General features: G+C 43.9%; 1 protein-coding gene across 3 annotated transcripts in view; it reads left to right on the forward strand.

The window, feature by feature from the left end:
- The window catches only part of b3gnt7 (UDP-GlcNAc:betaGal beta-1,3-N-acetylglucosaminyltransferase 7), a 4,029-nt gene extending 1,811 nt beyond the window's left edge, over window positions 1-2,218 (forward strand). For 2 of the 3 annotated variants that reach the window (XM_056276957.1, XM_056276956.1), the window contains exon 3: window positions 1-2,217. This exon is cut by the window's left edge and continues 103 nt beyond it. In XM_056276957.1, coding sequence (XP_056132932.1) covers window positions 1-1,149 — 1,149 coding nt within the window. In that variant the 3' untranslated portion in view covers window positions 1,150-2,217. The other variant, XM_056276958.1, reaches the window with a different exon arrangement.
- Window positions 2,219-22,455: the final 20,237 nt, after the last annotated feature.

The following is a 22,455-nucleotide window of genomic DNA, read 5'->3' on the forward strand; positions in this document are numbered from 1 at the left end:
ACTTCGTTCCAAATGGAGAGGCTGACTCTTATTGGTACCTCTGAGACGGCGGCAGCAGCAAGCCTGCATCTGAAAAAGGGCTCTGACCCCGGAATGAACAGCTTCTGGAAGGCGAGCAAACCCAAGCTGGCAACAGAGGATCCGGCCACCACCACAGAGGAGCCTGGCATCACCAAGGACCATGGCCCCAGGACCTGGGATGTAACAAGCTCCAACTGTAGCGCCAACCTCAACCTCTCAAGCCAGGATTGGTTTAAGAGCCTGGAGGCAAATTTCAAGCAATTCTTGCTTTACCGGCACTGCCGCTACTTTCCCATGCTCATCAACCACCCGGAGAAGTGTTCCGGGGAGACACATTTGCTCATGGTCATTAAGTCGGTGGCCACCCAGCACGACCGGCGGGAGGTGATCCGAAAGACATGGGGCAAGGAGCAGGTGGTGGACGGCCAGAGGGTGAAGACGCTCTTCCTCCTTGGCAAACCATCCAATGAGGCAGAAAGGGCCAACCACCAGAAGCTACTGGAGTATGAGGACTACATCTACGGGGATATACTTCAGTGGGACTTTTTGGATAGCTTCTTCAACCTGACACTTAAGGAGACCCACTTCCTCAAGTGGTTCAGCACGTATTGCCACGATGTGCACTACATCTTTAAGGGTGATGATGATGTCTTCGTCAGTGTGGAAAACATCTTTGAGTTCCTGGAGGGCAGCAAAACTGTCAAGAACCTTTTTGTCGGGGATGTGCTTTTCAAGGCTAAACCTATTCGCAGGAAAGACAACAAGTACTACATTCCCTTGGCACTGTACAACAAGACGCACTATCCTCCATACGCTGGTGGAGGGGGCTTCCTGATGGATGGGCCCCTGGCCAGGAGGCTCCACTGGGCCTCAGACACCCTCGAGCTTTACCCCATTGATGACGTCTTCCTGGGCATGTGTCTGGAGGTGCTCCAGGTTACCCCCATCAAACACAACGCCTTTAAGACGTTCGGTTTGGTTAAGAATAAGAACAGTAAGATGAACAGAGAACCCTGTTTCTTTAAGAGCATGATTGTGGTGCATAAACTGCTCCCCCCAGACCTCATGCACATGTGGAATCTCGTGAACAGTGACCTGGTCTGCTCACAGAAAATGGAGATGCTATAGCCTAAAAGGGAAACTGTGTGACATAGAGCATAGACTATACAGGCTGAGTCTCCAAGGGTACGAGCTGGAAGTGTACATGGGAGTGGGAGAGGTAAAGATTGACACTGTAATGAATTGAACGTTCTCCTTTTATCTGGAGATGAATGGACCTGGACAATATTTGTTTTTTGTTTTTTTATGGCATATGTACTGTGACGCAGATTCTGTGGCATGGCATCCACCACCACACCACTATCAGAGTAAATTATATGAAGTTGTCTTTTTTTAAATATTGATTTAGAATAATTTATATTCACCTGGTATTTTGAAGGACTGTCAACACGCAAATCCAGAGACAACAAGCCAACTCTGGGTTGCAGTGGGGTGGTCATTTGCTCTGCTTATAGCTAATTGTATGACTTTGTATGGGTGTTGCACATAAACTTAATTTGGACCAGACCGGCATGCTCCACAAGCACAGACAGCTTCAGACAATAGGGAGGGGAAAAAAACTGTGTCTCTACCTCAATGATGTGGTTCACAAATCTCTCAATTCATAGTTATTTTGTTTGGTCACCTTTTCAACCTTTTCTTCCCCAAAAGAAGACTTTGATTCAATAGTTTTTGTTGTTGATCTTTGCACTTCTGTGATTTTCTGAAACGTTATTGACTTGAGCTGTATGTCTACTACTAGTATACCACTGAAACCTAAACAAAAAGTTGTCTTTGAACTTGTTCGACGTATGTTGTTCATGGGTTTGAATGTGCTGATATACTTGATGTGAATTTGGGAGAGGGTTTACATTGAAACTGTGAAATAAATGAAACTACTGCTGGTACGTCTACACGACATGATAATTTAATACGCCCCTCCCCAGTTAAAAAGGGGCATTTGAGGGTGGCTGATATTTAATCTATTGTGGGGGTGGTATCAATGGAAATGTTCAATGACTACAAAAATGAAATTTGAGGTTGTAATGGGTGTGATCGTGTTTAAATGCTATAAATACCCGTAAACATAAAAATGTACACTGAATTTCATTTGTAAATAAACAACTAAAATCATCCGTGGTCCTTATGATTTTCTTTAAGAAAGTGTGCCCTGGGCAGCCGGGTAGCATAGCGGTCTATTCCGTTGCCTACCAACACGGGAATTGCCGGTTCGAATCCCCGTGTTAGCTGAGGCTTGGTCAAACGTCCCTACAGACACAATGTCTACAGGTAGGAAGCCGGATGTGGGTATGTGTTCTGGTGGCTGCACTAGCGCCTCCTCTGGTTGGTCGGGGCGCCTGGTTGGGAGCAGGGGGAACCGGGGGGAATAACGTGATCTTGCCACGCGCTACATCCCCCTGATGAAACTCGACTCCACGTGTATCGAAGGAGGCATGTGGTAGTCTGCAGCCCTCCCCGGATCGGCAGAGGGGGGTGGAGCAGCAACCGGGACGGCTCGGAAGAGTGGGGTAATTGGCCAGATACAATTGGGGAGAAAAGGGGGGGAAGGGGGGGGTGCCCTACATTTGCTGCTTGTGTATTTGGCTTTATCAGCCACATCATCAATGTGAATATCCGATTCAGGTCACCCAACAATACCTGCCATGACATACGATGGAAATGTTGATATGAATGTATCAGTTACACTGCCATACAGTTGAGAAAGCATTATAAGAGGAACATATTCTCAAATATCCAAGAGATTTAAGAACTTTATTCTGAACAACATAGCATGTTTGAAGTATGAAGTGTGTTCGGCCATGAGTATGCATTTCTTTTTCTCATTAAAGTGATGTTTGCCTGTGAAACGAGACAGTCAGACTTGCTGTTCCTTGTCATACCAAAACAGTTAATTAACCAATTCAATCTAGAATTTTTCCCAGACACGAAAATATTCAAATCATATGTCATTAGTAACCCTTTGAAATAACCGATCGTTATTTTTTGAAAATTTTCATGGAAATGAAGGTGAAAAAGTGAGTTTTTATGGTCGGTCAGAATTGTGACTGGTGGGATAATGTGAATTAACATATAATGCTGAATTAACATATTTCTCCTTTACGGTCAATAAAATTCTTGTATATCCCAGCCCAGTTATTAACACATTTACAACTCTGTCAGTAGAATGCTCTATCACATAGTGTGACTATTTTACATATTAAAACCCCTTATACAACATTGCAAGGAATACTGAGAGCAAAGACAGCAAAAAACAACCATCAACGTATTTCAACATTGTTACTTTATTGCAACACACGTTGTAACATTGTTACTTTAGTGCAATGTGTATTGAAACATTAACATTGCAACTTTATTGTAATGTTTGAACTTGTACTTTAGTGCAATAATTATTGCAACATTGTCATTGTTGCATTTTAGTGCAACATTCACTTACAACTGTTTAGCAGTCAGGTGATTCATTCACACTGAACATAAAGGTAAACTTTAGGGCCAGGTCCTTTGTAAATAGTACACATGGCCGTTGTAACTCTAGTTAATGGTCATGGCAATTTGCATATGAAACCGGTCGTTGGTTCAGTCATTATGCCACTATGGTTTTTATAAGGGTGGGGATACCTGAGGTCAGTTGAGACAGAAAATGTCACGTAGATCAGAATCACAATCATCTTTGTTGGCCATTTAGGTTTGCACATACATGGAATTTGACTCTGGTTTCGAGGCTCTCTCAGTGTACTTAACATAGAATAACAACACCACAACACAACAATAATCAGATATATACACAAAGATTGACTTATACAGACAAAATAAGAGGTGATGAAGTGCAATGGTGCAGAGAATATATCAGAGATGCTGAAATAGATGTTAGCAGGTCACTTACATACATGCCTGAGGTAGATGGACATGGCAGAGCGTACCAGTATATGTACAATGTACAGTACAGTATATACAAAATGGTTGGATTTATTTGACAGTGTTAAGCGTTCATTTGAATGACAGGCAACGAAAAGAAAGTGTTTTTATATCTGGTTGTTTTGGGATACAGTGCTCTGCAGCGTCTACCAGAGGGGAGGAGATGGAACAGGTTGAAAGCAGGGTATGATGAGTCTGCAGTGATGTTGTCTGCCCATTTCCTGAGCCTGGAGCTGTATAAGTCCTGAATGGAGGGCAGGTTGGCACCAATGATTTTCTCTGCAGACCTAACTGCCCATTGTATTCTCTCCCCATCCTGTTTGGTGGACGATCCAAACCAGGCAGTGATGGAGGTGCAGAGGACAGACTGGATTATTGCAGTGTAGATGCAGTGTAAAGATGAGTGATAAAACGTTTCTCTCAATGAACATTGTGTCCAGATGAACCGATTCAACTTTCTGTGATTTCCTTACCTAGATTACTGAGCATGCATAAAGACATTCTGCAACTTGTTTCCTCAAAATGACAGGGCTTCTTATACAAGTGTCTTACTACAACTGTGAAATCTTACCTGAGACTCCCTGTTTCTGTTCCTCTGTGTGTTGCTACTGCTGCCCTCTACAGATTTTTTTACTGTTGTTGTCTAATGGCACAATTATTGAACATTGGTATTAGTTCTTCATTCATTTTCTATGAGGACCTTGTCAACTAGTATTTGTAATATTACAAGGGTCTTCTTGCTTACAGTGGTGTTTTGAGCCTACAAAAAATGTCCACCTTTTTTCCCCCCCTGCCATGTTTTAATAAACTCTTACCAATAAATAAATAAATAAGTAAAAGAAATACAAAAGTAATACAAAAGAAAAGGAAATTATGGAGAAATTGGAAACTTTAATGAATAAAGAATGTCTTTTAGAAGGCAAGAAATTAAATCTGTTGCAGCTCCAGGGTGAAATAGATGGGCTATCTGTCGAGGCTGCTAAAGGTGCCTTTATACGATCCAGGGCAAGATGGTTAGAAAATGGTGGGGGAAAAAAACATCAGTTAATTTTTGTATTGGAAAAACATAACTGTAAAAAAAACAAAAAAACATCTCTGCACCGAGATTAGATAACAATATTAGCACTAACCCCAAAAATAACAGGACATTTAGGATACTTTTATAAAGAATTATATAAATCCAATTTTGAACCAGAACATTGTGAGGAGTTCTTTGACAATATTAAAAGTTGTATTCAAACCATTTCTGAACAGTTTAAAACCAATTGTGGAAAAACTTATCTCAATTGGGGAATTTGTGGAGGCCTTGAAACATATGAAAACTATTAAGTCCCAGGGGATTGACGGTTTACCTACTGAATTTTACCTGTGCTTTTGGGATGTTATTGAAATCCCACTCATTGAACTGTATAAAGAATGTATTGCCAAAAAAGAGATGACAACCACAATAAGACAAGGAATAATTAATTTGATACCTGAGCCTAACAAAGACGCACTGTTGATAGAAAACTGGAGACCGATTACACTTCTGAATGTCGACTATAAATTACTTGCACTTGTATTTGCTAGACATTTAAAAATAAATCATGATGAGATTATAAATGAAACCCAAACAGGCTTTATGGCCAACTGTCATATAAGTAAAAACATAAGATTGGTTTTAGATTTACTTGACTACTCAGTTTTGTGGAGTCACGGAGGTCATTATATTTCTTGACTTTCATGAAGTTTTCAATACTGTGGAACACCCATTTATACATAAGGCTTTAAATTTGTTTGGCTTTGGTGAAAATTTCATTTCAGTAGTAAAAATGTTATACAAAGACATCAATAGTAACATAATGTTCTATCCCAGTACCTCAAAAAGATGTCCTGTTAACAGATCTGTGCGTCAGGGCTGCCTAATTTCCTCCTTTATATTTCTAATTGTTGCAGAATTACTTTATTTAAAGATTATGAATAGTCCCGATATATATGGTCTATCTATATTTCAGAGAGAAATTCTAATTACCCAGCTAGCAGATGATATAGCACTTTTTCTGAAAGATAAACACCAAATTGAACCAACTATACAACTGATTAATGAATTCTCTAGTCTAGAGGTTCGGGATTGGATCTTAACTTAGGAAAATGTGAAATATTGAGTCTTACTGATACAGATGACGAAATCATATGTGACATTCCTGTGAAAAAAGCTGTCAAATATTTAGGCATTGATGTGACAAAAGATATGTTAACCAGACAACTCAACTTTCTTCGTAGACTTAAAAAGACAAAATCTATCATGAATATGTGGCTGCAGTGGGATTTATCTATTTTTGGTAGAATCCTTTTAACTAAGGCTGAAGGTATTTCAAGACTTGTTTACCCTGCTTTATCATTATCTGCCCAGGACTGAACATCTAAAGAGTCAACAAACATACTTACTGATTTTGCTTGGAAAAATAGGCACCACCACCTAAAAGAGAAATACTTTCAGGGTCCAGGAAAGAGGGTGGATTTGAGTTATTGAACTTCATTAACTTAAATAATACATTTGAAATAAAATGGATCAAGGAATGCATCAAATCCCCAAACTCAATTTGGTATTTTATTCCAAACAATATTTTTCAGAAAAGTGGGAGGTCTTTCTTTTCTTCTAATATGTAACTTCAACACCACTAAACTGCCTTTAAAATTATCAAAATTTTACCAACAAGCCCTCTTGGCATGGAAATTATGTTACATACTTTTTTTTTTTTTTACGTTGGCACAGTGGTTAGCGCAGTTGCCTCACAGCAAGAAGGTCCTGGGTTTGAGCCCCGGGGTAGTCCAACCTTGGTGGGTCATCCCGGGTCGTCCTCCGTGTGGAGTTTGCATGGTCTCTCCGTGTCTACGTGGGTTTTCTCCGGGGGCTCCTGTTTCCTCCCACAGTCCAAAGACATGTAAGTCAGGTGCATTGGCCGTACCAAATCGTCCCTAGGAATGAATGGGTGTGTGTGTGGGCCCTGTGATGGCCTGGCGGCCTGTCCAGGGTGTCTCCCCGCCTGTTGCCCAATGGCTGCTGGAATAGGCTCCAGCATCCCCGTGACCCTGAGAGCAGGATAAGCCGTTAAGACGATGGATAAGATGATGGATGGACATAATTTTCCCCCACATATAACCATGATATGGAATAATGAAGACATCACTGTTGGGAACATATCTATTTTCAAACAAGACTGGGCAGATGCAGTAAACACGGTCTGGTTACCTTTTTAAACCTTTTATTCTGCTGATGGGTAGACTTTGTTTGAACAAAATTACTTACAAGGTATCTTTCACAGGACTAGCCTATGGTCCTAGCAGTCACCAGTCACACCAGCCACTGAAGATGCAACTCTGACATGCTACAGAAATGCTACGGAGATGGAATCTGGGATACTTAGTCCAATAGCAAGCAAAGGTATCAAGATGAAGTAAATCGTTAACTTCATCTCCCAAATTCCCACTTAGTTTAGTATATACAATGGTTCAGACCACTGAGCACAATACATTGGGGGGACATAAACAAAACCTCCAAAAAGTGTTGTATTTATGTGTGAATTATTTCAAAAACAAAGTCAGCTTCTATCAAATACATATTTTCTATTACATAACTTATTTAGAAATAATTTATTGGTGGGGATAACTTCATGTTTTTCAGAAGTTGGAGGAGACACATCCCCTCTGACTCCCCTTGGGATCTGCACCCAAGTCTGCAAGACTGAGAATGACGCTGGGTCCCTGACCCAACCTCAGATAGGAGAGTGTGGGATCCACCATGTGGCTCCATGTGATACAAGTAACCACTGGATGAGGCAAGGCTCCATAGCTTGTAACCAAAATGGATTGGTTTACCTCTGATGAATTACGTACACTACCGTTCAAAAGTTTGGGATCACCCAAACAATTTCGTGTTTTCCATGAAAAGTCACACTTATTCACCACCATATGTTGTGAAATGAATAGAAAATAGAGTCAAGACATTGACAAGGTTAGAAATAATGATTTGTATTTGAAATAAGATTTTTTTTACATCAAACTTTGCTTTCGTCAAAGAATCCTCCATTTGCAGCAATTACAGCATTGCAGACCTTTGGCATTCTAGCTGTTAATTTGTTGAGGTAATCTGGAGAAATGCACCCCATGCTTCCAGAAGCAGCTCCCACAAGTTGGATTGGTTGGATGGGCACTTCTTTGAGCAGATTGAGTTTCTGGAGCATCACATTTGTGGGGTCAATTAAACGCTCAAAATGGCCAGAAAAAGAGAACTTTCATCTGAAACTCGACAGTCTATTCTTGTTCTTAGAAATGAAGGCTATTCCATGCGAGAAATTGCTAAGAAATTGAAGATTTCCTACACCGGTGTGTACTACTCCCTTCAGAGGACAGCACAAACAGGCTCTAACAGGTACTATTTAATGAAGATGCCAGTTGGGGACCTGTGAGGCGTCTGTTTCTCAAACTAGAGACTCTAATGTACTTATCTTCTTGCTCAGTTGTGCAACGCGGCCTCCCACTTCTTTTTTTACTCTGGTTAGAGCCTGTTTGTGCTGTCCTCTGAAGGGAGTAGTACACACCGGTGTAGGAAATCTTCAATTTCTTAGCAATTTCTCGCATGGAATAGCCTTCATTTCTAAGAACAAGAATAGACAGTCGAGTTTCAGATGAAAGTTCTCTTTTTCTGGCCATTTTGAGCGTTTAATTGACCCCACAAATGTGATGCTCCAGAAACTCAATCTGCTCAAAGAAGTGCCCATCCAACCAATCCAACTTGTGGGAGCTGCTTCTGGAAGCGTGGGGTGCAATTTCTCCAGATTACCTCAACAAATTAACAGCTAGAATGCCAAAGGTCTGCAATGCTGTAATTGCTGCAAATGGAGGATTCTTTGACGAAAGCAAAGTTTGATGTAAAAAAAATCTTATTTCAAATACAAATCATTATTTCTAACCTTGTCAATGTCTTGACTCTATTTTCTATTCATTTCACAACATATGGTGGTGAATAAGTGTGACTTTTCATGGAAAACACAAAATTGTTTGGGTGATCCCAAACTTTTGAATGGTAGTGTATATCATTCAGTAACATTTTTAGAGCCTTATAACTGAAAACATTTTTGGTTTTTTTCATGGTCACTATTATGACCGATGGGATCCAATGGGTTTAAACTGGATAAAGATAAAGAACCTCTGTTATGTCACATATTCTGTATTTCTAATAGGAAAAACAGCTGAGCCTGAGATATACTGACAGAGGCATGAAGATGTTTTTTGATACCTGGTATCAAAAATCTCCCCTCCCACCAACATAATCTGTTCTCCCATGGTTTTCATTGTTCGTTTGCGATTTCAAATTGTTTATGTTGAGTTTCCAGATAGATATTGTCTATCTTTTCACCAAGCAAAACCGCCGATAGTGATACTGCCAGTTGTTGGGGAGGACATTGTTTTGTGCTTTAGGTCAGTCCAAAAAGACAAACGGACCACTGCAACACAAAACAAATACATTCTTGTTTATTGTTCATAACCCCTTGTGGTACAACGATGAGAAAGCTGTGAGGAAACTGGATCTTGGCTGTATACAGTTTCATGAAAGACATCTACATAAAAGCTGCTATCTGTGGGAAAAACAAGCAAACTTTAGTCTCCGTCGATGGTGCCACAAAAGCCAAGATGAAGCCTCTTATCTCTCCCTGTTGCCCTGTAAAGAGATATTTGTAAAACATAAAATACAAGTCATCCTGGATATGAAGAAAATATGGAGCAAAATTATTAGATTTATATCAGAGGTATCTAAGGAAACCAAGTGTGGTTTGTTCAGGGTGAAGTGCCAGAGAACGTTCCTGTCATTCATGACTCCATTCCCATTGAGATCTGACAATTGCACAGACCTTTTCTGACAACACAGGTGATTGAAGGTAGTGAGCACAGTCGGCAACTGTGGGGACACAAGGAATTGACATTAGCAATTGTAAACACAAGCCAATCCAGTTTCGTGTGCTGTGTACAGTCTTAAGGGAAGCCCGGGTGCAGAAATGGTTAACGGGAATAAAAGACAAGTTCTCAGTGGAATCAAATCAGCTCATTTGACACCCTCATTGACCCACCACCATAAGAAACGCATTGTATACTTGTGACAAGTCTGTAAAAAACGTTCATGTGCGAGAGGCGGTCACACATATGCTGCACATGGCAGCATGGGTGAGGCCCAGTGTAAAGGGGGGCGGGGGCGTATTCAGGATGCACTTGCGGTGACAAAGTCTTGGTCCTTGTAATGTGCCTATAAACTCCACAGTGGACTGGTTAAGTTGTACACACGTAAACTGCCTCAATCATCCCTCGTGCTACGTTACCACTGAGGTCACCACTTGTGTACGTCCTAAGTACTCACCTGTAATCTAAAGTGACCACACCATAACTCTACATTCCCCCTCTTCTAGATGTAACACAAGATACATTACAGCAACACAGACAACCGCTATGTTGCATAACTTGAGTGGCACAGATCCCTGAACACAATAGCATGAGTGGAGTACAGCACATAACAGGAAGCTGACAAACTCACCCGCTAGAAAAAGATGAGATGGCATGTGTAACTAATAAGGTACAGAATAACTAACAAGGAAACGCAGTAATCAATCACTGGAAGAACAATATTTCTCAGAGTGCACACATTAGTTTTATCAGTCACTGGGGCTAGGTGGTGATGTAATCCCGATAACGCTGGTTGGGGTGGCTGACTCTTCCTGAGCGAGTCATCACAGGTGGTCTACCACCTGAATCATTTGAGGTGATTTCTGGTGTGGCAATGGACGGTGTGAGTGGTGTGGTGTCAGCGCAGAAAGCTTCTCTATCAGGTGCTGCTGAAGCAGGAATTTGTGGCAGGTAGTCCTCAGAGATGGCCGGTGGGGGTTCATCAACTCAGAGAAGGTGGCGCCGATTCCTGATGTAGTTGGTTCCTTGGGATGTTATTATGTAGCTGTTAGGCTGAGGGGCTGGGCCCTCTACTCTTGCTAACCTGTCAAAACCACATGCACTCTGCACCATGATGGTTTGACCTGAACTTAATGCAGGGAGGCGCCAGGCATCGCGGTCATGATATGCTTTCCCCCTCATCCTCTTTTTTGTGATAGCGGCTTTCACATTAGTGTTGATAGCCGGCTGCAGCATGGCTTTGGTCACTGGTATGAAAGTTCTGGTCTGACTGGAAAGAAGGTGCTGAGCAGGAGAGGGGAGTCCATCACAGGGAATGTTGCGAGTGTGGAGGAAAGCAGCTTGGATGTCCATGCCATCACGGTAGCATACACAAACCGCATTTGGCATCCAGAATACTGAAAACTTTAGCACCAGGCATGTCTGCAATGATTTGTTCAATAGATTTCAGGAGGTGATGTGGTCTGAGAAGGGCCTTGTTCAGGTGCACTGGGTCGATGCAAATTCTCACAGTTCCATCTTTTTTCTTGGCTGCAGCCATGGCGGACACCCATTCTGTGGCTTCATTTTCTGGCACTATGACACCAAGTGCAGTCATTCGATCAAGCTCTGCTTTAACCTTTTCTTTCATGGCAATTGGAACCTTGCAAGGCGCACACACTATAGAAGCAATAGTGTCGTCTAGCCTCATGTGATATATGACTGGCAATTTACCTATAGTGTTGCTATCAAACAGGTCTTTGTATTCCCATACCTCTGGTGCTTCTTGTTGTAGGGTGTGGATGTCAGGTCCAAGGTATATGAGTCCCATGGCAGCACTGTCTTGTAGTCCTAGCAATGGTCTCACATCCCTATTGACCACGTGAAATTTACATTGCCCCTGCAGAAAGTGTAGTATTGCTGTGCCCTCTGCGATAATGGTCTCACCCCCATAGGCCACAAGAATGACTCTTTTATCTGCATTCACAGGGATTGCGCAATCAACTGCATGCAACATGCGTTTGGACATCACATTGCATTTGGCACCAGTGTCCACTTTTACCTTCAGTTGCCCCTTTCCACTTTTCAGTTTCAGCGTTGTGAAGATTTCTCCTTTCTGAGTGGGTGAATCAACTGGGTCACAATAAAAAGTATTATCCAAAGCACTGTCTGGTTGTGTGGTCAGTTCGTTCCCTCTATCTGACGGTCTTTTTCTGTACTGACTGGGAGCTTTGGCGCCAACTATGGGCCATGCTGGTGTGATTCTGCAGCATTTAGCAAAATGATTGAGTTTGCCATAATTATTGCATTGTTTATTGAATGCATAACATTTACTACGGTCAGGAGCGTGTTGTCCATTACAATTGCCACAGCGAGTTTTCTGAATCGCGCACACATCCGCTTCCTTCTTTAACTCCTTGGAGCTCTTTGCTGACTGCTCGTGGAGCATACAGGTGCTTATCGCTAATTCCAGGGTGGGATTCTTTTCACGGAGTAGCTGCTTGCGGACAAAGTCACTTTCTATGCCACACACAATGCGATCCCTTATCAATTCGTCGCGGAGCGCGCCAAAATCACATTTCTAAGCCAGTATTTTCAAAGTGGAGGTGTAAGCTTGAACTGACTCACCGGGCTTTTGACTAGCGGTGTTGAAAGCATGCCTGTCCATAATGATGTTTTTTGCAGGCAAGCACAATTCAGAAAACCTTTCCAGTAGAACCTCTGGATCTTCGTGACTTTCTCCGTCTTCGTAAACGAATGATTCCGATTGTTCAACAGCCTCAGGACCGGCGAGGTTTAGGAGCGTGTAGGCTTGCACTTTGATTTATCCGACAACCCCGCTTTGCAATAAATTCTCCATTCCTTGTCAAATTTCCGCCAGTTATCGGCAATGTTGTCATCGAAAATTAAGGGGTCGATGCGACGACGCCCTTGAGCCATTATCCGACTTCTGACACCATGTAACGTGCCTATAAACTCCACAGTGGACCGGTGAAATTGTACACACGCCAACTGCCTCAATCACCCCTCGTGCTACGTTACCACTGAGGTCGCCACTTGTGTACGTCATAAGTACTCGCCTGTAATTTAAAGTGACCGCACCATAACGCTACAGTCCTCGTAAAAACTACGATGAGAAGTTTTACTTTAAAAGCAGTACATTCCCATGCACTATTGCATGTTTTTGCAAAGGAGCTAATTGGCTTCTTCCTCCAAAACTTTGCTGGATCCTCCACGGACGCATTAGGATGCACAGGGTGGAGTAGGGTTAGAGAAGTCATAATCTGTCTAATGGCTCTGCGGAGAGCCCATGTGTATGTGACACACAGGGAAAGCAGTTGTGTGATAAAAAATAATGACTCGTGCCTGATTCATCCACTTCGTAAAATCTATATGAAAAAGGCAATGTGTGCTGTGGGTGACGAATGTAAAGCCCACGGTGGGGGGGGGATGTTAAAGTTGAGGGGAGCTTGTGCGAATCCAAAACTTTCAATACCAGGATGTTTACCAGCCACAGTGTGTGTTTCAGCAGAATTCATCCATCCATCCATCCATCCATTATCCAAGCCACTTATCTGAATTCGGTCACGGGATGCTGGAGCCTATCCCAGCAGTCATTGGGTGGCAGGTGGGGAGACACCCTGGACAGGCCGCCAGTCCATCACAGGGCCGAATACATTCATTCCACAATACTGTAGCGAATTCGGGGGACAACGCTACCACAGTAACTGCCGCGGCCGGGAAGCGAACCCATATCGCCCGCACCGCAGGAGACATCGCTAACCGCTAGACTAAAGGGTCAGACCCGCGAGCCAGCGGCCAGCGTGTCTTCTTATCCATGCACGTTACACTAGATGGGTAAAACAGGACAATTGGCACAATTCTGACGTGGTGGCAACTTCGCTACAATACATTAACAATTAATAATCAATTAATAACTAATACATTGTATTCAGTGGAATACATTTAATGTAAATGAGTGACAGATGGCTGGTGGACCTGACAAATGAATCATCCCCAAATTTCCATCTGAATTCCCATTTGGTGGCTAGTGCTAATTTCCCAGGTTGATGACAGCGCTGCTTTACGGTATGCAGGTGGACCGGCCGTCTCTGTGTACGCTACGTACACGAAGACGGCTTGCTGATCCGGCTGCTGAGCGGGAGCGGTATGTTTGTTAACACTAATTGGGGATGCTTTTGAAGTCAGCACAGTCAGTGGGCAGGCTGGAGGGGGCCACGAGCTTTCACACCAGGCCTCCATCAACTTCACAGGCCAACAGAAAGCCATCACTGGCATAGGCAAAGAGGGGAATGTTGCTCCCGGGGTCAAAATTAAAAAGTAAATTCCTCATGCCGCGGCCTGTATAGTTAACCTTTCTGTTCAGTTCAGCTATGGTGGTACACCTCTCTCAAAACCCTGAAACTGTTTCACTCCCTGCATGGGAACGGGTCTCTGGGCAACAATTTCTGGTTTGTGGAAAAGGATCAGTGGGGATCAGGAAAACCCAATTAATTTTATACTAGAAGTTAATTGCAATATGTGTGTCAAAAAAACCCCTGAAATTATGAAACAGATCATAAGTCACAATCTGCTGCGAATGACCAACAGCCAGGCCACAAAAGTGTAATTCTCTACAGCAAACGCAGGACCACTTTAGCACGCCATACGCCCAATTCACGCCGCGGCCATCTTGGATTTTTTTAAAAAAACAAGTGGTGGGAACTTAGCCACGCCCCCTTCTTACTCAATTGGAAATCAATGCAGCCGGGGCCAGCAGCAAACATGGTTTGGACTACCAACCTCGAGCACCTACCGTCATTTACCACAATATGAAAACTAAGCTGGATCTTTTCTTTTTCGAGTACTTCCTGCCTCTCCTGTGCCAGTGAGGAGAGACACACACAGGGCTGTATTCAAAGAAGCTGTTTAATCACAATAAAATAAAAAATAAGATACATTTAATTTTATACTGTACATTCAATATTCATACATTAGATTGTCCCATCTACAATATTTTCATTCTTTGTCCTTTAACTTTAACAAAACTGTTGGTTCATTTTAAACTAAAATATGTTCGGTCAACTGTCATTCTGTTGTAGCAATAAACTGGAACTCGCTACCAACTCAAATCATCAATTGTTTACTAAACTAAGATAGTGATTGCTCATCTCAAGGTGTGTGCTAAAAAATGGGACTGTACTGAAATGAAGTTAAATATGTTTCAATCTATCTAAGGTTTGTGTGCACTATTTTCTTGTCAGCTAAATTTAACAAAGGTTTAAAAGTGGTCCCTGAAAATTTGTTAGCAGAGCACACACAGTCCACAGTTCGTTGACTGTTCCACTTAGTGAAAGGGGTATGACTCCATCAAAAATGTGGTACTCCTTTATGCGTCTTATTGACCGTTCGACGTGTATTCTCAAGCCAGCAATACTCTGTGTGTCTGTGAGCTCATCACAGCTAAACTGTCCACTTGGGCCTAAAAATGCAGGGATGACAAGTTTTACATCTATTTCATCGAGCAGGTCTTTGATAAGGAAGCCCTTATCGGCCATGACCTCATCACCTGACTCTAAGAGGTCCAGAACACCTGACCTCTTAGTTATCTTCTTATCAGAAATACACTACCGTTCAAAAGTTTGGGATCACCCAAACAATTTCGTGTTTTCCATGAAAAGTCACACTTATTCACCACCATATGTTGTGAAATGAATAGAAAATAGAGTCAAGACATTGACAAGGTTAGAAATAATGATTTGTATTTGAAATAAGATTTTTTTTACATCAAACTTTGCTTTCGTCAAAGAATCCTCCATTTGCAGCAATTACAGCATTGCAGACCTTTGGCATTCTAGCTGTTAATTTGTTGAGGTAATCTGGAGAAATTGCACCCCACGCTTCCAGAAGCAGCTCCCACAAGTTGGATTGGTTGGATGGGCACTTCTTTGAGCAGATTGAGTTTCTGGAGCATCACATTTGTGGGGTCAATTAAACGCTCAAAATGGCCAGAAAAAGAGAACTTTCATCTGAAACTCGACAGTCTATTCTTGTTCTTAGAAATGAAGGCTATTCCATGCGAGAAATTGCTAAGAAATTGAAGATTTCCTACACCGGTGTGTACTACTCCCTTCAGAGGACAGCACAAACAGGCTCTAACAGGTACTATTTAATGAAGATGCCAGTTGGGGACCTGTGAGGCGTCTGTTTCTCAAACTAGAGACTCTAATGTACTTATCTTCTTGCTCAGTTGTGCAACGCGGCCTCCCACTTCTTTTTCTACTCTGGTTAGAGCCTGTTTGTGCTGTCCTCTGAAGGGAGTAGTACACACCGGTGTAGGAAATCTTCAATTTCTTAGCAATTTCTCGCATGGAATAGCCTTCATTTCTAAGAACAAGAATAGACTGTCGAGTTTCAGATGAAAGTTCTCTTTTTCTGGCCATTTTGAGCGTTTAATTGACCCCACAAATGTGATGCTCCAGAAACTCAATCTGCTCAAAGAAGTGCCCATCCAACCAATCCAACTTGTGGGAGCTGCTTCTGGAAGCGTGGGGTGCAATTTCTCCAGATTACCTCAACAAATTAACAGCTAGAATGCCAAAGGTCTGCAATGCTGTAATTGCTGCAAATGGAGGATTCTTTGACGAAAGCAAAGTTTGATGTAAAAAAAATCTTATTTCAAATACAAATCATTATTTCTAACCTTGTCAATGTCTTGACTCTATTTTCTATTCATTTCACAACATATGGTGGTGAATAAGTGTGACTTTTCATGGAAAACACGAAATTGTTTGGGTGATCCCAAACTTTTGAACGGTAGTGTACATCCTGTGTATAGATTACTTACCAGGCTAACTGACCCTGAGGGAGTGATCCCAATTAGGGATTTCAGTGTAGTGTTACTTTTATAATGGGAGTATGTCATGGTGTTCAAAACCTTCGAACTAGCTGTCTCGATGCAGATCTCTGTGCAGTCTAGTATCACTCTTGTGTTTGGGTAGAATTCCCTGAATACTGGTGGCATTAGCTCGTCTACTGCTGCTCTACTAGGCCATATTGGGAGGGTCCCTAACATAAAGAGCAAATAGTTGGCCCACGTGGTACAGTTCCTGCTGACTGTGGCCGGCGACACATTGAATCGTACAGATAAATCAAGAGCAAAAAAGCCCTGCCTCACACGGCGCAAGAACAGGAAAAACTGATCAATCAGTGATAAATGCTCTGCATGGAAGCCAGACACAGAAATGTGTTCTAGGTTATGGCTGTTCCTTTGCATTTGAGTCCATCGCACCATGGACTCTGCAGTAGGCTGTAAAGCTAGGAAGAGTGCTTTGAGGGTGTGGTAATCCTTAAAACCAGTGTAAAACCTGATCAGATTGGGCGCACACTGGAAGCGTTCTAGACCAAAACGCTCACTTTTCAGCTTTTTATTTTCTTCCTCCAGGAAAGCGATGCATTTCTTTACTGCATCAAGCTGGTCTTCCACAGAAAGGGGCTTCACGTCGTAGTCATGATCAGGTAGGGTCGCCCAAACCTCACTGGACACATGAGGATATGTCATACATGTGGGAAGCAATATAAATCCACACAATTTCCTGTTATCAAGATGATGTGTCAGAACAGAGCTATCCACTATCGAAAGATTAGTGAATATATATACACTCACCGGCCACTTTATTAGGCACACCTGTCCAACTGCTCGTTAACGCAAATTTCTAATCAGCCAATCACATGGCAGCAACTCAATGCATTTAGGCATGTAGACATGGTCAAGACGATCTGCTGCAGTTCAAACCGAGCATCAGAATGGGGAAGAAAGGTGATTTAAGTGACTTTGAACGTGGCATGGTTGTTGGTGCCAGACGGGCTGGTCTGAGTATTTCAGAAACTGCTGATCTACTGGGATTTTCACGCACAACCATCTCTAGGGTTTAAAGAGAATGGCCGAAAAAGAGAAAATATCCAGTGAGCGGCAGTTCTGTGGGCGAAAATGCCTTGTTGATGCCAGAGGTCAGAGGAGAATGGCCAGACTGCTTCGAGCTGATAGAAAGGCAACAGTAACTCAAATAACCACTCATTACAACCGAGGTATGCAGAAGAGCATCTCTGAACGCACAACACATCGAACCTTGAGGCAGATGGGCTACAGCAGCAGAAGACCACACCGGGTGCCACTCCTGTCAGCTAAGAACAGGAAACTGAGGCTACAATTCGCACAGGCTCACCAAAATTGGACAATAGAAGATTGGAAAAACGTTGCCTGGTCTGATGAGTCTCGATTTCTGCTGCGACATTCGGATGGTAGGGTCAGAATTTGGCGTCAACAACATGAAAGCATGGATCCATCCTGCCTTGTATCAATGGTTCAGGCTGGTGGTGGTGGTGTAATGGTGTGGGGGATATTTTCTTGGCACACTTTGGGCCCCTTAGTACCAATTGAGCATCGTGTCAACACCACAGCCTACCTGAGTATTGTTGCTGACCATGTCCATCCCTTTATGACCACAGTGTTCCCATCTTCTGATGGCTACTTCCAGCAGGATAACGCGCCATGTCATAAAGCTCGAATCATCTCAGACTGGTTTCTTGAACATGACAATGAGTTCACTGTACTCAAATGGCCTCCAGTCACCAGATCTCAATCCAATAGAGCACCTTTGGGATGTGGTGGACCGGGAGATTCGCATCATGGATGTGAGCCGACAAATCTGCTGCAACTGCGTGATGCTATCATGTCAGTATGGACCAAACTCTCTGAGGAATGTTTCCAGTACCTTGTTGAATCTATGCCATGAAGGATTAAGGCAGTTCTGAAGGCAAAAGGGGGTCCAACCCGGTACTAGCAAGGTGTACCTAATAAAGTGGCCAGTGAGTGTATATTATACAATGCAGTAATCTACATGTTTAAAAAATTGTATTGCACTGACAGTAACAACTCACCTATCTCCCTCATGTTCCTCTTCATGTTCCTCTTCATCTTCTTCCGCTGTTAAGTCACCAACGCGACTACAAACAGGAGCAAACATTTTTCAACGTCAAACTTCTGTCTCCCTTCTAATGTTTTAGTCACAGTGAAACTGGTCACCCCAATATTATTTAACTGGCTGTACATGGTGCAACCTCTGCAGCTCAATGCATACAGTAATGTTATATGTACATGCAACCTCTGCAGCTCAATGCATACAGTAGGCCTACATGTACATAATGTCTGTTGCAATAATAGCAGGAGAAGTAAACATTTAGCCATATGGCATCTTAATGTGGAATTTAGTTGTAAACATGAGTGCACAACTGTAAATGTTACTCACTCATCTGCTGACTCGGGTGTCACCTCCCCAGCAGGTTGACCACCACGAACAGGAACCCTAAAAATACAAGCTATTAATGGGAGGTATTATGTTTCATTTCATCAACATCCTAAAATAATTTTCATGACAACATCCAGCTAACGTTATTATAGCTCTGCATGACTTACTGTGATGTCTGTCTGCTAGTAAAGTTAGTAAACTTAGCTACCTCCTCGGCGTAGGTTGATTTGACCATGGGAAAATGGTCGGTAGAGTTCCGGGTTTCAGTTTTGTCAGCCCAAGAAACGTCTTGCGAAAACAGTCCTCGGTGAAGTGCTTTGAGCACACCCTGGTGTTGTCTGTGATCTATAATGACAAATGATATCTGACGTTACTGTCAGCAACATGTTAACTGTTACGGTTTGTTGGACTGCAGCTCACTCTACCAACTCATCTTCATCTATGTGAGAGCGTAGTCCTGCGTGTTTGTTGATAAAGTAATAGGAGAAGATGTTCGGTCTCAAAACCATCTGTTTTATTTAGCACTAAATGGATAAAGCATACAGAGCTCTGGGTCTAGATCTTCCTATCCCTGACAAACAACAGATTGTGTCAGTTCACGAAGTCTGACTGTCTCTCCTTTCCCTGACCCAGTCTTTATACTATACAAAGTGTTGACTGAACATGAATGTGTGGTCTTCTTTGTGATTGGTCCGTTCATCTGACTCCATTTCCACCTCACTGTTATCCGGACTCCAGGTAATCTTCTTCTACATCTGCTGTGACCTCCTTGTTGCAGCTGTCGTCGTAAAATCCTGTTCCTATTTCTGAAACCACAAATCACAGCACATCTTGTCTCTACTCCCCCTTGACCACAACACCCTTATTGTTCCCTTTCCTATTCAGAGCCGCTAACCTTATCTAAGGTCAGCGACCCTCACTCCTTCCATGGAGATAGACACACTCTCCTTGTTGGGACATCTTATCCTTTTATTGTCCCCCATGTTAGGGTTTGTGGAAGACCCCAAGCGCACGACACCAGACAGAGATGGGGTTAGCCGAAAACTGGCGTACTTCATTCAAACATAGGAAGGCAATGAGCGACAAGGAAAAAACGGAAAGTCCAAGGGGGAAAAAAACTCGCGGCAGTGATTAAAGTGGGCCAGAGCTACCCGGATCCCGACACCGGCACTTCCCCTCCTCCCCCAAGTCAACCGGAGCTGAGATCCGGCACTCTGTAGACAGGAGTAATTTCAACCTTTTTGTCACAGTAAAATTTAAAACAAAAAACATGATGCTGCCAATTCACAAGCAGTACAAAATCGCAAATAAAGTCGTTCTTCTATTTTTATACTACTTTACTTTTTCTAAAAGTTTGAATGATATCGCGTCCTCACGTGACCCGCACCTGCCTGCTGTCTGGCTTCACCAGACTTGACATCAAAAGAGACTGGCTTCACACTCACGGGTCAGGGTCAGTTCACCGCACCAGGCAGACAAGACTCGAGAGAGCGTCAACCTGCTACCTGCACTATTATCTTGGATTGGGGGGCATGAAGAGTGAGTATCTTCAGTGTATTTCCAATAGTATTTCCAATAGTTTTGTCTAGCTTTGCTGTGGTTTTCATTCAAGCAACTAACGTTAGCGAGCGTAACGTTAGCTAGCTAGCTAACTAGCTATCTTCCACCCGGTAACGTTGCTAGCTAGTTGCTGACGTTGCTGGCTAGTTGTTTGAATGCTGCTAGGCAAGCTAACTATCGGTAGCGTCCGGTAACGTTACCGGTAGCTAGCTAGTTATGTTTGTCCAACCTTAGCTCTGGCCATGCAATATTTGCATTCAAATAACTAACTAGCTAGCAAACGTTAGCTACCGGCAGCTATTATTAGCTAACAATGCTAACGTCGGGACTACTGGATCAGTGGTTAGCTAGCCTAACGTTAGCTAGCTACCTATCACTCCCGCCCTTTTGCCCACCTCTCTAATACAGAGATCCCCCACTTACCAAATCCCACTTTAACCCCTGACTCGCGGGTAATCCAAACGGGAACAAGGCAGGATACTTCCACGGGGAAACCTTGCAAGGGAAAAACATGAACCAAGGGCTGGGATGAGTTCGTAGGGAAAAGGACCGTGAGAGGAGAGTCGCCGCTACTGCGGGGAGGTTACAACACGAACTGACAACGGGTACGTGGGAGGCCACCAAACTTAAGCCCAGCCCTGATGGCTAAGCCCGGCCCTGACGAGCCGGTTGGCTGCCGGCGTGGGGTGGGCGGGCCACGGCGCGGGGTGGGCGAGCCATAACAGTACCCCCCCTCCACGGGAGCCACCAGGCGCCTTGCCCGGCTTGTCGGGATGGGAATGATGGAACTCAGTGAGCAGCCCAGGGTCCAGGATGAGCTGGCGGGAGACCCAGCTACGTTTCTCCGGACCGTAGCCCTCCCAGTCCACCAAATACTGGAACCCCCGTCCTCGGCGCCGGACGTCCAGCAGCCGGCGGACCTTCCACTGGGGGTGCCCATCCACGATCTCAGGGGGAGGCGGAGCCGGGGCCGGAGGCATCAGAGGACTGTGGGAGACAGGCTTAACCCGAGACACATGAAACACGGGATGGGTCTTCAAGGAAGCTGTAAGCTTAAGACTCACCGCCGCGGGGCTGAGAACCTTCCTGATCTTAAAGGGGCCGACAAACCGGGGGTTCAGCTTCTTCGCGGTGGACTGAAGCGGGAGATCCTTCGAGGACAGCCACACCATTTGGCCTGGTTGGTACGTAGGTGCTGGGGACCGGCGTCGGTTGGCTCTCCGACTGGCGCGCTCAGCTGCCCGGAGCAGAGCGGCTCTGGTCACCTCCCAGACGCGATGACACCGGTTCAGATGGGCCTGCGCGGAGGGAACCGCCACTTCCGACTCCTGCACAGCAAAGAGAGGCGGCTGGTAGCCCAGGGACACCTCAAAAGGTGAGAGGCCGGTGGCAGAGCTGACCAGGGAGTTGATGGCATACTCGACCCAGGGGAGGAACCGGCTCCAGGAGCTGGGCTTCTTGGCGGCCACGCACCGGAGGGCAGACTCCACGCTCTGGTTCATCCTCTCTGTCTGTCCGTTAGTCTGTGGGTGATAGCCAGAGGAGAGACTAACAGAGGCACCCAACCCCTTACAAAAGGCCCGCCATACCTGGGAGACGAACTGGGGCCCTCCGTCCGAGACGACGTCCAGGGGAAGGCCGTGGAGACGGAACACGTGGCTCGTCAGGAGGTCCGCCGTCT

The sequence above is a fragment of the Lampris incognitus genome, chromosome 3, assembly GCF_029633865.1.
Source record: "Lampris incognitus isolate fLamInc1 chromosome 3, fLamInc1.hap2, whole genome shotgun sequence".
NCBI lineage: Eukaryota > Metazoa > Chordata > Actinopteri > Lampriformes > Lampridae > Lampris > Lampris incognitus.